Here is a 17496-nt window from a genome sequence, read left to right as displayed (position 1 = left end):
CTCATTTCGCCCATCTTCCCACTTTTTAATTAATTTAATTTAATTTTAGATCGCACAGTATTTTCTGATTGGAAACCGACCAAATTTTTATTGTTTTTTTCCTCTTGCTCGCTTAGTAAAAACACCGATCACCCTCACTTGGTTTTAAATTCACAAACTTTGCAGAGAAACAGTGAGTTCCCATTTTATTCAACATGTTGACATGCGTTTAATCAGTGATTTTACTCATTGACGAAAATTGCGAAACCTGTGAATAATTAATGCTTTAAATCACATTAGATAAATTTATCTCGAAGCTTAAAAATTGTTAGAACATTTAAAAAATGTTACATTTTTTAATTTTCCATTATATTCAATAGTAAGTTTTTTTCCTGTAATGCAATGCACATTGTGCATTATTTCGCATGCTGTGTAGTGTATAAATTGAATTGCTGTAGTAATAATAATAATAAAAAGTGTAGTATTCTATTGAAATTGTACTTCTGGCCCTAAATGCTGCTGGTGCCTACAATCACTTTAAAACTGACTGACTTATTATATGAATTAACAGAACCATTATTTAGCTATAGTGCCAACATTCCAGTAAAAATAAAATACATCATGAATAGCAAATTACATGCTAAATTATCTAAAAAGACCTTTTTACTGTGTGGATACAAGTTTTTGACTAAGACTTCACATATTGTTTTTGCAATGAAATTATGTGCCAGACTGGTAACCTAGTTTGCATATTATCAGCATATCGAATTGTTATGTGTTACGCTTTGTTAACTTAGTTTGAGTTGACCCTTACACATACCCTTCTGAAAAAAATTCAGAGTTTTTCAAGGTCACGTAGTTGATTTGAAAATGTTCGGGGTTATAATTCAGAAGAATTTTCCAACAAATGCAATCAAGAATTGTGTATAGAACTTGTTCTTAAAGAGAGAAATGATAATTAATTTTTTCAGTGAATCACTCAAGCATAATAATGCCCCTAATGATAAATTGAAATTAGTCCAATGATAAAAGAATTGGTCTGACAACATTTTGAATGAATGAGGTCAGAATACAAATTTCTAAATACATTTTTGACACCCGTGTGCGAAGCACAAAAGGGAGTCTTTGCAGTTGCCCTGTCTGTATGTACATGTATGTATGTATGTCACTTTTTTTGTTCCATCGTTATCTCAAGAACCACTAATCAAATTTTCGTGAAACTTGGTACATAGATGCTCTGGGATGATGCGCAGAGTTAATTAGGTTTTGGTAAAAATCTATGAATATTAATTACCTAATTTGAATGATAATTAACTGATTTCAAGCTGTTCCATGACTGTTCCACTGATATTTGAAGAACCACTCATTGGATTTTGATGAAACTTGGCACATGGATGCTCTTAACCAATACGCAGATTTGATTAGTTTTGGGTAAAAATCTATGAATATTAATTACGTAATTTGCATGATAATTAACTGATTTTAAGCTGTTCTATGACTGTTTCACTGATTTTTGAAGAACCACTCATTGGATTTCAATGAAACTTGGCACATGGATGCTCTGAACTCGTGTGCAGATTTGATTAGTTTTGGGTAAAAATCTATGAATATTAATTACCTAATTTGAATGATAATTAACTGATTTCAAGCTGTTCCATGACTGTTCCACTGATATTTGAAGAACCACTCATTGGATTTTGATGAAACTTGGCACATGAATGCTCTGAACTAATGCGCAGATTTGATTATTTTTGGGTAAAAATCTGTTAATATTATTAATTACCTAATTTACATAATGATTAATCAATTTTCGGCTTTTCCACTGATATCTCAAGTACTAATCATAACATGTCAATAAAATTTGGTACATATATGTCATATGACACTGCACAGACCTGATAGTTTTTTAGGGTAATATCAGTACATATTAATTACCTAATTTGCATAATTAATTAATTTTCAGCTTTTGATATTTCAAGTAGTAATGATCATGTTTCAATGAAACTTGGTACATAGTTACTTGAGGACTGTGCAGAGACCTAATTAGTTTTTTGGTAAATATTTGTGCATATTAATCACCTTATTAGCATAATTAATTTTCAGCTTTTCACCTGATATCTCAAGTACTAATCATCACATTTCAATGAGACTTGTGACATAGATATTCTAGGACTGTGACAGACTAATTTTGGGATAAACAATTGTGCCTATTAATTACCTAATTTGCATAATTAGTTATTTTTTTGCTGTTCTATGGCTGTTGCACTGATGTCTAAAAGCCACTCATTGGATTTCAATGAACCTAGGACTACACCATATTAGTTTTTGGTAAATATTTATGCTTCTTAATCACCTAATTAATATAATTAATTATTACTGATATCTTGAGTATTGATCATCACATTTGAATAAAACTTGGTACATAAGTGCTCTACGACAATAGACAGCCTGATTAATTTTGGGTTAAAATCTGTTCATATTAAATCTCTAATTAGCATAATAATTAATATTATTTTGGTTCTAATCACATTTCAATGAAATTTGGTACATTTTGCATGCCTTATTAGTTTTACACTTAAATCTGTTCATATTAGTTACCTAATTTGCATAATTAGTTTTCTGCGTTTCCATCAACATCTCAAGTTCAAGTAATTTTGAATTAATTTTTAATGTGTCTCCAATACTCTCAGCACACGGGAGTTCTTTCTAAGCTTTCTTTGATTCTGCTTGAAATTAAACTACATGTCATTCACAGAAAATCCAGTGAAAATATATGATGAATGTATTACCTTGTGCACATCTGTTTTTTGTGTTATGTTATGTTTCAACCCCCTTGAGTATTGGCACTGGTGTACTTCATTACGTATTAGTTATGCTGGTGTAAAAACAGATGAGAAAATGTTTGCCAGCGTAAAGAGGCTTGAATGTGGCGGGACACGAGTGACCATTTGCAATGAGTGTTTAAAGTGCATTGGTGTCCTAAAATAAATTCAATTAAGCTGGCTGGCAATTTGTGTCAAATTTAAGGCAGTTTAAGTTCTTATATTGACCTGTATACATTGTTAAAACATGCCAGTTGGTTCCAATATAAAGCTTACAAAAGATTAGCTCTATGTTCCAACAAATTTATATGTATATATTTTACGTGGCCCAGAATTATTATTGCTCGATTGGAAAAGTACTGAAAATAACAGGAACACATGGTCAACCAAAACATTGTGAATTATCCAGTGGTCGCCATATTTACACCTTTCTGATGGGAATGCAAGATCATGAATTTGTGCTGATGTAACTTCTTATGTGTACTAAAATAAAGTATTTTTCTGAATTTAGTGCTTCCTGAATTACCACTGCCGTCACCATTGCCTGCTACCCTGGGCAACAAAAGTTTGCTGTATAATCCTAGAGTCTCTGAAGAGGCGAGAAGAATTCTGTCTACTCCAGATGAGAATTTAGTTCCTCAGCTCTTGCATGCTCTTGGGCAAACCAGCACAGATCACATGTGAGTAAATATTCATCAACCACATTTACCCAACTTAGCACAGTGGCCTAAAATTAAAAAAATGTTGATATTTACAGCCGTTCTGATAATTATTCGGACAGTCAGTTAGCAATATATGTTGGAACTTTGCAAAACACTTGGGTCTTTTCCAATCTAGACTTGATGGCGCCGTTGTATTGGCACGTCCACAATTGGAATCATTCCATTATCTTGCAAGATGTGGGTAAAACGCTGTTTTCAAAACGACGCGCGTTGTTTACCATATATTAACAGGTTATATGTTCTATATGCATTCAAAGTGTTATTTTAAATTGTTATAACCATCTGAGTCCACCTGACATAGCGTAATTTACAAAACAACTCCAGAGTGTTGAGTAACCCCAGGTATTAATGAACTCGTCGTTGGCGGGAAGGCTCAAAGTAAAGTTTCTTAGCGGGACGCGCTGCAGTTTCACGACAGTTTTGGGCCAAACTAAAAGTTGTTTTTACATTACTGGTGCTGTGAGTACGTCAGGGATACACAGACGGAAAACTCGATTATAATGGTTTGATGGATTTTGTCAAATCAAAAGTGCCTTCCTTGATCGAATCACTTTTTCAACTGCAGTTTGAAAATGACGGGGTATAACGACCGTTATTATGTCTAGTCCATTTTTGTGACAGGTACAACTGACTAAAATGAGCGAGGGGTTGACATTTTTCGACAGATTTAAGCAACATCCAACTTGTGATTTTCAAAATTACTGAAAATAATTACAATATAATTATAAAAAATAATGAATGGGTGCTGTGAACGCACGCTAGATAATACTTACAATTCACCAAGCCTATGAAATAGTAATCCCAAACCACGCGCCCGTCACTCAAGTGGCACCGACAAGTCTAGATTGGGCAAAGACCAAAGTGTTTTGCAAAGTTGCAAGTCATTTTGCTAACTGACTGTCCGAATAATTCTCAGAACGGCTGTAAAGGATGCATTACAGGCCCGAAGGACCTATGTCAAATTAAAACTGTATGTCCTTCTAGCTAACTGTAGGCCCTGATATTTAACAAAGACTAAACGGATAATACAAGCTTGCAATTGCAAAACCTTTATTTACTAATTTATCAGATATATTATCTGTAGCCTCAAAGAGGTCATCATCATTTCTTTCATCGTCACTAAACTCATCAAAATCTTCAGAAAAAACATGATCACTGGCCGAATCTGACATGTATTTTGCATCGTGTTCACAATCTTACTAACCGACAGCTGACTGTAGGATCCTCGACAAGGCCGGCAATACATCGCCTTGTTGTTATATCAAAAAGTAACCAGTCTTTGAACTCCGCCTTCCAGCTAACTTGGAATGTGCGTGTTTTACGCCTAGAGCGTTCGAATTCTTGCTGTTTGTCACGCCTTCCTTGTGTAGTTTTCACACGTTTAGCAGCAGGCTCCTGGCAGTTTAAATATCGCCACGTACTTCGATGTAGACGTAACTCTGCAACTATTGATACCAGCGTGTTCGATGCAAATCAAAGATGGCGGAACATAAAATGTAAGCGCGAATTCTATTTGTTTGAATCGCAGGCTTGATCGGCCTACAACCAATCAGATCGTTTGTTACAGTTTCCACGTTCGGCGCATTTCGCGATCATTCGGCGAGCTTGAATTATGACTCGTATGCCTAGGTCGATGAGTGATGCCATTTGTTGATCAAACGTGCAAGAAAACGCAATTTTGAAACAATTCTGGAGTTACCGGTACTATCGATATTTATTATATATTTGGTCTTACAATCATACTAAATAATGGAACGGTTTTTTTTAAATATAAATTTATGGTTGGTCACAAGGACTGATGGTCTTTCACAGCTCTAGGCCCTTTACACCCACTGTCGGCGTGAGGCCGACAGACCGACGTTAATTTCGAACACTGAAAGGATGGGTGTTTAGTTGAACACATTGCTCAAAAATTTTTCTTTCACCACGACCCAAATTTCAAATTAGTTCAAAACCACAGTCAAGAGGTTAGACAGTAATGAGTACATATGACCAGTTTTAGTTGAAATTTCCGCACATGAAAAAAAGTGTGCTAGCTAGCTCTAGGGTGCCATCATTCAAGAATTGGACCCTCTGTCTCTTTTCAAAGATGGCATGGCATGATCGCTGCATGTTATATGTATGTATCAAGTATACTCTATTTGGAATATTTAAAAAAATATTTAAATCACAACTATCATCTTGCATGTATTGTTTTTAGAGAATTGAAAGATAAATCAATTGGTGATGATATTGAAGGAGATGTACCTGCTCTACTTCAGGCAATATTGGCGCAAAATCCAAATGCCTTCAAGCAAAAGAGTCAAATGGAGAGAATTGGTGGTGAGTACTACTTAATACTGTGTAAACCATTGCAATTTGATAATTTGAGGGCATTTGTAAAAAACTTGTGAATTTGTAGTCTTTGTACTTTCCTAATGAAGACGTATAATTTCACCTGTGTGTCTACCCGAACTTGCATCTTTGACATGCCTGGATTAATCACATATAAACTTCACACATATATCATACATCGTTGAATACATAGCTGAATTCATCAAAATCAATTTCTGTCATTCCTTAATCAGATCTCGCTCAGTCTTGTATGGACAAGGACTTGATACATACATTGGGCCTTGTGGGACCTTGATGCACTTCATTTTATTTTTGCCGATCACATTCAAAATGGCCAACTGATGACCATTTTGTTTTAATAAATGCTGTTTTGTAGCCATGTCTCTGATATATCCTAACCAATCATGTTCAAACTTTACATAAGCCCTTCCCTGTGTATAAGCCCTCTATTTTTACCTTGCCCGTACCATCAAAGATGGAAGGGAAAGGTGTATATTAAGGGAAAAATTTTGTCCGGTGTCGTCGTCGTTGTCGTCGTCGTTAATAATTGTTATTGTGTGCATGATAACTTTACTAATTCTATTCCAAACTTCATCAAACTTGGTCACCTTGTTCATCAGTATAAAGTCTTCCCTGAGTTTGAAGAACAGATGTCTTGTATGAAAATATCATGCAAAAATTGAGAAAAACTGATAAAATATTTTGACTGTTTCTACTTGACTGATCACTGGTGATACACATCAAAGGTCACTGATCTCAGTGGAAATATGCATTGTTGTATGTGTTCAATGAAGCAAATGATTTATCTTGTAATAATATCCTTGGTAATGTATCTCAGAATCCCTTACTGGGTTTCAAAACCAACTCATGGAGAGATTGCACAGTCTGATACACATTTGCAAACCTACCAATAAATCTTTACAGAAAACAAGATGTCAGAAAATCAATATAAGCACTCCTATGAACTGGGTGCCAAACTTTGATCAAGATCTGAAGCTAATAGAAAATCTGTTTAGTTCAAAGTTATCAAATCAAAAACAATACATAAAAAATACATAAAAAGCAAAACATTTTCATCCACATTTTAAAAAGAAAATTGTTCTAAAATATGTATTCTGTATTTGACAAACAGTTCATTCGACAAATTAAAACTCACAGGAATATGTTTCAGCTATTAGAACAGAATGATAGTTTTTATAATACTAGTTTAAAAACTCACTTCAAACAAAGATTGCAGTGTTTGAAGATGTAGATTCTCAGGAGGCAACAGTACTGTTGACTTCTCCCTCCACTGGACACCAACTAACTATTTAAGTTGATTTGCATACAAAGCAGAGGTTGCAACATGATAGCTATTCATAAAGGGTGTTTTTTTTTTTTACTTTTCATATAATACAGTAGTCACACAATGAGGCAGTTCATATTTGTCTCAGTGAATCATTAATTTTTGACAGACACCTGTACAAAATACTTGGACAAAAGCCAGCTAAGATTTTCTGTTATCTTGCATGTTTTATGAATCTATTCACGTCTAAATGCAGCGCTTTTTTTCTGCGATGAGGTATTTGTTTTTATACTAAAATATCTGAATTACTTTGAATAAAGCTGGAAATTATGTCCCTTAAAATAATTAAACAAATAAGGCACCAATGTTTTTGTAAGATATTTACATCTTTTAAGGAAATTTGGTAGACTGATTTCCCACTGTTGTTTCAATCCCAAAACTTGTTTGTATTCAAAAATAATTATGACAATGCATATTTATATTGAAACGAACTATGATAAAGGGAATTATATTATATAACAAAGGGCAAGGTCACCAGAGTTCAACTATGTTTAGACATTTAACGAATTGAGGGCATTCCCAGTTATAGACCATGGTATTTTACCGGATGTCGAAGATGGGTTAACATTTATTAAAATGTGTGTGTAAAGGTGTTTCAATACTGAAATAATCCATAGCTTTCTAAACACCAAAAATGTGACCATAATGCGTGAAACCTGGTCATTAGACATCGTTTTACTTTTCTGAATAATCAAGTTTCATTTAAACTATCGTGAATCGCAAGTTTTTAGAAAGAAAAATTTGTTTTTGTGTCAAAATCCGTGCAAACAAATCATATTTTAACATTGGGGTAATTCACTTCCGCATTGTGTTATAAAAAAATTTCATCATCACTATTCAGTATTTTAGAATAACTGGAGAAATACTGCATATCATGTCAGTGTTGGATGTGGGGATATTTGAGTTGTCCTATGAAGTAGGCTGTACAATTTTGAAATAAATATCTGCTCGTCAAATGGTAGTTATTTCATAGAAATGTTAACTACTTTCAATCATAGGAGTGTCTCCGAGACAGCCCATGCAACCATCTCCATATTATCAGCAGTCTCCTGATGCAATGGTACAGCACTCTCCATATCAGAGAGGGCATACACCGATGCAAGGCAGTCCTTCTGCAGGTTTTCCTCAAGGAAGTCCATCAAGATTTCCACAAGGTAGCCCAGTACCAAAGTTTACCCAAAGCAGTCCACAGAGATTTCCACAGAGTCCAAATAAATTCCAACAGTACCCATTTCCACAGCAGCAAAACCTAAGTCAAGGTAATTATTTGAACTCTTTGGTGATTCATATATGGGATAATGTCTTGAAGGAGGGTATATCCATTTAAGCACTGGATTAAAATCATTCTTAATTTGTTGATCAAATTTTACTGTTAACATATGTAAAACCAGTGACTTATTTTTTGAGACTTGTTCATCTGTCCGACATCAATTCTCAAACATGATGGGATAAATTTGGTTCAAAGACGAATTATAATGCTCTGTTGACCTTTAACCAACTGGTGGCCATTTTGTAAACCTTTGACCAACGAGTGGCTGTTTTGTTGACCTTTGGCTGGTGGCTGTTTTGACCGCGAGTAGCGGCTATTTTGTTGACCTTTGACCAACTCGTAGCCGTTTTGTTGACTTTTGACCAACTGTTTATCTAGTTTTTAAGATATTTTCAGGCACAAAAGCAAAGTCACGTATGGTTCATTTCCATTAAAAAAAAATCACCTTTCTTCTATCATAGATCAAGAGAAAGATGTATGAAAATTGTCCTCATTAGAGTTGATCTAAGAAATAGTGGCCATTTTGAATCGCGCAACAAACTGATGTGCATCAATAAACCATCTGTAGTGTTTATACCAAGTTTCAATAAAATCTAACTTTGATCCAGTCGACGCATGTTTGAGGAATGACAAAGGACACATGGACGTATACACGCACACACAGAACCCAAAACATAAGATCTCTCCCTTTTTTAGAGGTTTACGGGAACACAAAAGAGTAATGATTGTATTCTCGTATACCTCGGCTTTCTAAAAACATATTTTGCCATATTTACATACTTAGAAATTGGTGAAGAATGCCCTAAACTAATGCTTGTTTTCCCTTGTCACTACCTTTAAAGCTGACCATTTAATCAAATGATTAGGCAGGTAGAGAGCTGCCAGTGAATTCATTGAAAACAAATTTAATTTTGAAAATTTGCCACATGGACAAAGAAAAGTGTTCAGTTTATGAAGTTTACCAGTGCAGTTCTTTGGAGAAAGAACTAGTATTGTTATTAGTTCGGACAGTTTTTCAGATTACATAGGGTTAACAGGTTGCACTATAATTGTCTTGTTTTCATGACTGATATCCACTTTAATCCCATATTCACACTATAAGATGGAGGGCAAATTTCAAACTTTCTATTTTCAAACATGACCTACTAAAAAGAAATAGATTGCAAACACTTGCATTTTTATTTTGTAACTAATTGTTATTCAAGGTTCTCCAGCTCCTGCACCACAAACATCAATCAATGGTTTCCCCGGTTCTCAATATTCACCGGCAACAGCTCCTAGTCCTGCGGTACCTGCTGTGTCTCCTGGTGTTATGTCACCTCCACACCCAAGGACAAGACCTCCACACAGTCCTGGGGCGGCAGGTCAGTGAATATACAAATGTAGTTTTATATAATCCTATTCAGAATAAAACTCTGATAAAGCTGTTTACAGGAATTCTAGTGGGTACTATTTTACGCTCCCATTGTGCTGAGAACAAAACAGGAATTGATGATTTTTGTTGTTTTTTTCTCAAGAACCAATCACTGAATACAAATAAAACTCAATCTGACATTGTTTAATAGCGGGACTGTTATCTTGTGGTACTAATATGTACATATTGAGCCCTTTTTCGTTAACTGTCTGCAGATAAAACTAGAAACAGCAGCTAAAAAGTTCATAGTTCGAATATTATAATTTTGCTTGGTGATTAAATAAAAATGAAGGGAGTTGAATATTATAGAAATATAGCTGTAAATTTATTTATTATCACCGAAAACTGCAAATTGTATTAACCATATGAAAATTAGTGGCAAAAGTATTTTATCTTGATTTTATTTTTCACTGAAAATATCCCTTCAGCAAAAATAAAATATTCTACAATAGCATCAGTGTCAATTTTTTTAACTTGCAACCTTGTTATATTTGTCTTCAGTTTCGGCTTCGTCGCCAGGAAGTAGTGGAAAACCCTTCCAGAGACAAAAACAACACCTACAGCAGTTGCCGCCGCCACACCAACATAAACAACCACCGCCACCACATCCTCCACCATTGCATCAGAAAAAGGAACAGGAGACATCACTATCTTGCCAGGTTTCTCGACAACACCAATCCAAACTAGAACGTGAAAAAAACAGTGAAATTGATCATAAACAAAATAATGTTGCCATACTAGAACAATCTGCGACTGTGGATCAGTCGTGTGAAAATGATGTGAATCTCATTTCACCATTAAAAAGGACAGAAAGAAATAAAAGTAATGAACAATCACTGAATCTGGATTTTAGGGAGAAAACTCCCACTGGTCAAAGAAGAAAATCCAGCTCTAGTGTTAAAAGTGGACCAGTTGTCCTTCTCCAGCCACTTACAGAAGCAGTGAGTAATGTTTTTGTTTTATTGCAATGATTGATTCTCAATTGAGGCCTATGGCTGGATTTTAAGTTATGCTTGATTTAAAATTTGATTTGTAAATGTTAATTTGTTTCAATATTTCATCTGTGAAACCATCTTCTAAAAGTCGTATCTAATTGTGGGTCAATTTAAGCATGCCCACTTTCTCGTATCAAATATGAGTAACTGCTTTTCTATTGATGTTTCATCGAATTACAATTACACTACTTTTGCTCGCGCATTCATTGAGGTACAAATCTATAAACAACTTTGTGAGAGCAATTGTGTTTCTCTTGGGAATGAACAAAAGAACCCATATCCTCTTTTGATCTTCGCTTGCTTGTGTTCTGATTTATATATCATGGTGATATCTTACTATGTGAAATTCCTATTGTTTTCCTTCACATCTTGAAATATAAAATACTTTTTGTTAGCTTACAATACTTGATCATAAGGATACTAAATGATATTTCATATTGTCAGCTGTGTCTATGTACGTCTATGGACACTGAGGAGTGTTAGAAGAGTGGACTTTCATGGTGTTCAATTGTCTAAATGGTGTCGTTAAGAGTTTCTTCACTACAATATTTCTTGATTTTTTCCAGACTTGTTTTCTGTGTATCAAAAATAGGCAGCCTGCCATGGCAAATATAAACACCTGCTCTTTCAACAACATTTTTACTCATGCAATCAGTTTTTTTCACAAAACTCAATGAATACTAACATAAAAGGAAGATCAATTATGTTTACATATGGTTTCCAGATGTCTAAATTGTTCTTGAAAACCCCTTTGTAGAATATATTGTAAACGTTGACCTTCCATTTGCAGGAGAAAGCACTAGCAAGGAAGAGTGCCACAGCTTTCCAGTGTAAGACGCCGACATCACTGCCGAAACCTATGGTCAGATTAGAGAGGCTTGATCTTTCAGCCTTTTCGGGTGGCAAAGATTCCCCTGCAAGGGAAAGGCTTACGCTGAAGTTATCAAAAAGAAAGTCTGGTAATGATGATGAAGTTTATGACATTGTTAATAATGAGAATAGTGATAGTATCAGAATAAGGCGACCTGAAGAAATGAGAAGAGGCAGAGGTTAGCTTCTACCTTTGTAATAAGCTTCAGCTTTCTCATTATCTTGCTTCTAAGGCCGTTTAAATTTTGATGTTTTATTTTAATTTCATTTTGAACATTAAGATGATAGTTCACTAAACTGTGGGTATCATCACTGTCATACAAATGATATAAAAGATGTATGGGGCTTGAGTATTGGACTTCAATGCACAATTATTTGGAGAATAATGCACAATTAAGTTTGCTTGTCAAAATTTTGCTGTCTCTTGTGACCAAGTGACTGAACTAACTTTTTAGATCATAATTAATATTTTTCCATTCAATAGTCTCATTAGTTAATTGAACCGGTTTACTAGTCTTATAAAATTTACTTGTTAAGTCACTAGTCATTGAGCGACAGGGCTGCATTTTTCTATAATATAAACTTGCACTTTTAGATTTTTCTATTTAACTAGTTGAAATGCAAATCTGTGTCTTATTGTTTCTTTAAATGAAAATGTTTTCTTCTCTGTATTCATATGACTCTATTTTGCCGCTATTAGGACGACCCAGGAAACAACCAGATGAGATCCTGCCTGAGTTGAACCTTGATGAACCAATGACTCCAAGTCCACAATTGGTTAGAGGAAAGAAGAGGCCAAGATACAGTGAAATGTCAAGTAGCAGTAGTGAGAGTAGTAGTTCTGCAGCTGAAGTGGAAAGTATTGAAAGTGATGATAGTGACGGTTCTTCTGTTGAAGGTACGTGTATCTGAGGTCTTGTTACTGATTGCCTTGATTATCAACCTGAATGCCTTGATGCTCTTTAAAATGGTCAGATATTCACAAGTTCTGTTAGTGGGTGCCCTGAGTTCTTGCATGCAGTAACACTTGTACTATGTACTATACTGTAAATTCAATTTCATGTGAGAATACACTTAGTCTCCATGGCCTGTATTAAGGCATTCGGGGGAGGGGGGGTGGAGGTCATCCAGGGATTGGTCTTCATGTCCTGTTAAGTATGAAAACATTTAAGTGTCAGTAAAATGCATTGTATTTGCTAGCTACAGTCAACTTTGTTTTAAGTTTTGTGAAATTTGTTTTTAACACTACAATGCAAATCTATCATCAGATCATCGAAGGCGTAGGAAGAAAAGTGGGAAATCACGTCGTATAATGGATGATGAAGAAATGATGGAAAGTTCCACGTTCAAGAGATTCACTAATGCAATGGAAAGTGTATTTGAACAGTCTGAGGAAATGGATTTAACTGTTGATATGGGTAGGTTTAAACATTTTCAATATACACTTTCAGGATCTAACTAGTTTTTCTAGTCATCTTATCTTTGTTACCTCAAAAAATGTTGTACAAATGTAGGAAATTGTCTTTATTCTGTTCTGTAGATGATGAAGCCAATTGCTCACCTGACTTACTCATATCAAAAGGTTTACTCTATGAACTCAGCAGTCAAGCAGCCAAATTAAAATCTATGGAGGTTATGAATAAGGTAAGATTTCTTCTACAATAAATGTTACGTTATCTTCATCAGTGGTTAGTTAGTTAGGGTTACACTTAAAATCTTGTTTCACTAGTTTAATTTTTTATCTTATTGTAAAGTTATGCAAGTATTTTTTACTTTTTGCATTGATGACATTGTAATGAGCAATTCAATAAAATAGTGCTAACTTTAAGCAGGAGGGTTGTTACCTGCGCATGCGTGGGAATTGAGTCCCAAGCGACGATAACAACACACGCTAAAACTGCAAAGACTCGTGGTTAGACGCTTGTTTGTAAACAATTACACGCTATGGCCATCTGCCGCATGCGCAGGGGACGACTGCCCCGCTTTAATCACTGTTGCAAAGTTTCTAACATACTGCCACCTTAAAACATTTATGAGTAGCCAAAAGGAATTACTGATGTTTCTTCCTAGAAGTTGAGGCTCAATTCTGCTGTTTGCTTAATGTTTCAGATTGCCCCAGATAAACTTGTGAGGCTTTTAAATATATTGGAGAGAAATATTAGAGATGGGAGTAAACTACAACCAACCATGAACCAGGTTAGTCACATTTTGATAAATATGGTACAAATGTTTCCTCAAAACCTTAGAAAATGTGGTAATGTGAATGTAATAATTGTAATAATTCCCTTCCCAATTCACACTTTTGGGAGACTAAAGCTATGTCAACACCAATGTTCTGTTACACCAGGTAAATATGGCTGCCACAGTGCTTTGCACTGAGGTGTTCAATTGCATAATTAAAAAAAAAACTCTTGACCAATCAGAACGATGTATGCATAATTGTGATTAAAATAACTTCTTAAAAGTTCCTTTAAGAAACTTAAAACATAAAATAAGATCAGCCTATTCAAAGTTCAATGCTTATATGAGTGAGTATATTCACAGGTTGATGAGGGTAAACATGAACAGAAATTGTGGCGCGAGTTGACAATGGATCGTGTTATGCGATCACTAGATGCAGGTCTAACATCAATGTATATCATGACTGCTGATAACATGCCAAAAGAAGTATATTTAGAAGATGTAATTGAAAGGTTGGCATCATTGGTGAAGTTCCAGCTTCTTAATACAATCTACCCAGAATATGATCCAGTGTATAGGATGTCATCCACTGATAGAGGTAATCACACAAATCATAATATTACAACGGGCGGGCCACTTGTACTAATTATTACATTTCACGGAAGCTATAAACATAGATGATATGTGAAATTGCCTCAGACCTCATTAGTCTTGCGTTAAGTTTGGTTCTTATTAATCACCTAATTTGTATATTAGTCAGGTTTTCTATCGATATCTAAACTTTTATTCATCTTATTTCACTGAATCATGGTACACAAATGCTCTAAGAAAATGTGGCAACCTAATTAGTTTTGGGTTCAAATATATTGGTAATTATTACCAAATTTCCTTAATCATTACATTGGAATAAATTATTGGTACATAGATGCATCAGGGATAATGCACAGACATTAGTTACAGGTTAAAATATCAATCACCTATTTTGCATAATACTAAACCAAATTTTCCCATCTATTTTTCAAAAAACAATTATTGCATTTCAATAAGACTTAATAATTATTGTAGCTTCCATAATAACTGCATTGATGTTTTTCTAAAGCACAAATCCGCTAAAAATTGCTGAATTCAGTGAATATAATACATGTATGCACAAATAAATGTATTGAAAATTATTCTGCTGCTTCTGGTCTTTGTAATAACAGGGACTTAACCATTGGTGTATAGGCGTATTTGGCTCTGAAATATACAATGGATTATTCTTGATTCTTTTCGTACAAAATAACCATTTCTGTACTATCATGTGGTCTTACTCTATTCAGATGGTTGTATGAGCAATATGAAAATGAAACGTGCCAGAGCACATGGTACAAAGGAGAAATCAGTTATAGCCATGTATAATAAACTGTGTGAACTTGTCTCCAATTTTGGTGATCTCCTAGAAGTTCAGACACTCACCGATACCACAGTATTACAAGTAAGTAGAGTGTCTATTTTTCACATTTCTTTAAATCACTTTTATTAATTATACTAATTTTATTTGTCTTTATTGGTGTCTGAGATATGAAAATAAATATTGTTGTAAACTAACATGGTACCTTAATATTAACATGACTTGCAGCAAGATATCTGTATTGAATGCAGAAATAATAATGTCATTCTTTCAGATCTCATCTATTGGCTTGGCTCCATTCTTTGTTGAGAATGTGAGTGAACTACAACTTAGTGCTATGAAACTTATCACAGGGGTAAGTGTAACGAAAAACGGTTTGATTTATTGTTTCCTTAGTTCCCACTGGACAGGAACTTAGGTTTTATATTCTGTTCATGCATTATTTCTCAGACGTGATTTTTTTTCAAAGTTAGTACGACAAATCATACTGATCTACATTTGCACAGTGACAGACTGGTTGCCATTTTTGGACCAAACATTTATATTTGAACATGTCATGATGAACATGATAGAGGCACATCATTTGGTTTTGCAAATTGATTTAAAATTGCCCATTGGTGCCATTTTGTTTAAATTTGATATTACATAATGGTTGCATGCTTACTGAAGTTGTCATGAAATTCAATGTACTGCCAGTCATTTCAGTCAACTAAATTTAAATATGTGATCTACCATTTCTTGGACTTGGCTTGACAGATATCTTGACAGTGTTGACTGTCTGTTTCATTAAGTTAATTGTTCAGATACTTTTTTTAAGGTATTCTCTAACTACGAAAAACACAGGCAGCTTATTTTAGAAGATATATTTGCATCACTAGCAAGACTTCCATCAAGCAAGAAGAATCTCAGGAACTTCAGGTAAAATTCAGTTAAAATCAGTATAATCTTAGTAAAACATTTGATAATATCACAAAGTATACAGTAATGTTGGTAGATGCAATTGCATACTCTGTCTGAATATATACCTTATTTCACAGATATCTCAATGAATACCACATAATTATGGTGCTGTAATTTTAGATAATAAAATGAAACTTGCTTGACTTAAAACATAGCAAACGCATTCAAGTACTTTTCTTTAATTTACACCAAGACATGCAATACATATTGATCACATCAAACAAATGAAAGTGAGGCAACTTGACATTCTAATCAAACCACCATCTCTTGCCGGACACAATGTATGTGTAAATGAAGTCTGATTAATAATGTGAAATTTCTTCAAAATTAGGCTAAATGCTGATCAGAATATTCAGATGGTGACTGCTTTAGTGTTACAGTTGATACAATGTATAGTAACACTGCCATGTGATGAAGAAAATGAACCTCGTGATGATGATGATGAAGATTCAGAAGATGAAAGAAAAGTGAGTCAATATTCTTAGATTTAATTATTGAATGAGGTTATCACACGAACATTCACATGACGAAGACGCACCCTGTATTTATATCGGGATTTTTTGTGTTCACTGGAAAGTCTCAACCCTACTGAATATGGTAAAATTATTGTAATTATAGCTTTTACAGAATTTCCAAAATGCCAATAATTATTCTATTTATTTCCAGGATGATGTTGATAAAGATGTTAGTATTTTAAGTCACTATGAGAGTGCTCTCAGAGTGTCGCAAAATTTCCTCTCAGTCTTCCTCAAAAAGTAAGTAAATGGAAAGGGATCTGTTTTTGAAAGTTCATATTAGTGTGATATTAGCCTCTAAGTTTATTACTGCGTTATTCTAGACCTTTTACAAAGAATAGTTTTAATTGCAGTATTATTATCTTAATAGGTGTACAAATAAAGATGAAGAAGACTACCGTCCATTGTTTGAAAATTTTGTTCAAGATTTGCTCTCCACTGTCAATAAACCAGAGTGGCCTGCTGCTGAGGTGTTCCTCAGTTTACTTGGTAGACTACTTGTAAGTACTGTTATTCACATGTATTCAAAAAAATGGAAAGAGCTCCTTATGACCCCTCACCTTTCAACCCTAATATCCTAACATTCCTTCCCCAGTATATTTGTATATGCACCTCCAGATAACTATAGGATGTCCTGAACAGGTGCATTTACAATTAAAATGAGGGAGGGGCACTGGAGGGGCAGATTTATGATTAGAG

General features: G+C 34.5%; 1 protein-coding gene across 2 annotated transcripts in view; it reads left to right on the top strand.

Moving 5' to 3' along the window:
• LOC100366412 (nipped-B-like protein A) overlaps window positions 1–17496 on the top strand; it is a 66842-nt gene that overhangs the window by 15986 nt on the left and 33360 nt on the right. Inside the window, exons 3-19 of one of the 2 annotated variants that reach the window (XM_085503390.1) lie at window positions 3313–3481; window positions 5724–5845; window positions 8201–8461; window positions 9678–9836; window positions 10388–10827; window positions 11672–11840; window positions 12452–12649; window positions 13020–13169; window positions 13292–13395; window positions 13861–13947; window positions 14296–14530; window positions 15252–15406; window positions 15597–15677; window positions 16140–16240; window positions 16614–16749; window positions 16949–17037; window positions 17168–17297. In XM_085503390.1, the coding sequence (XP_085359516.1) occupies window positions 3313–3481; window positions 5724–5845; window positions 8201–8461; window positions 9678–9836; window positions 10388–10827; window positions 11672–11840; window positions 12452–12649; window positions 13020–13169; window positions 13292–13395; window positions 13861–13947; window positions 14296–14530; window positions 15252–15406; window positions 15597–15677; window positions 16140–16240; window positions 16614–16749; window positions 16949–17037; window positions 17168–17297 (2786 nt within the window). Of the gene's footprint in view, window positions 1–3312; window positions 3482–5723; window positions 5846–8200; window positions 8462–9677; window positions 9837–10387; window positions 10828–11671; window positions 11931–12451; window positions 12650–13019; window positions 13170–13291; window positions 13396–13860; window positions 13948–14295; window positions 14531–15251; window positions 15407–15596; window positions 15678–16139; window positions 16241–16613; window positions 16750–16948; window positions 17038–17167; window positions 17298–17496 lie in introns of both variants that reach the window. The other variant, XM_078011267.2, reaches the window with a different exon arrangement.

Source organism: Saccoglossus kowalevskii, chromosome 9 (assembly GCF_978046115.1).
Source record: "Saccoglossus kowalevskii chromosome 9, keSacKowa6.1, whole genome shotgun sequence".
NCBI classification, from domain to species: Eukaryota; Metazoa; Hemichordata; class Enteropneusta; family Harrimaniidae; genus Saccoglossus; species Saccoglossus kowalevskii.
This window is presented reverse-complemented; position numbering and strand designations above follow the sequence as displayed.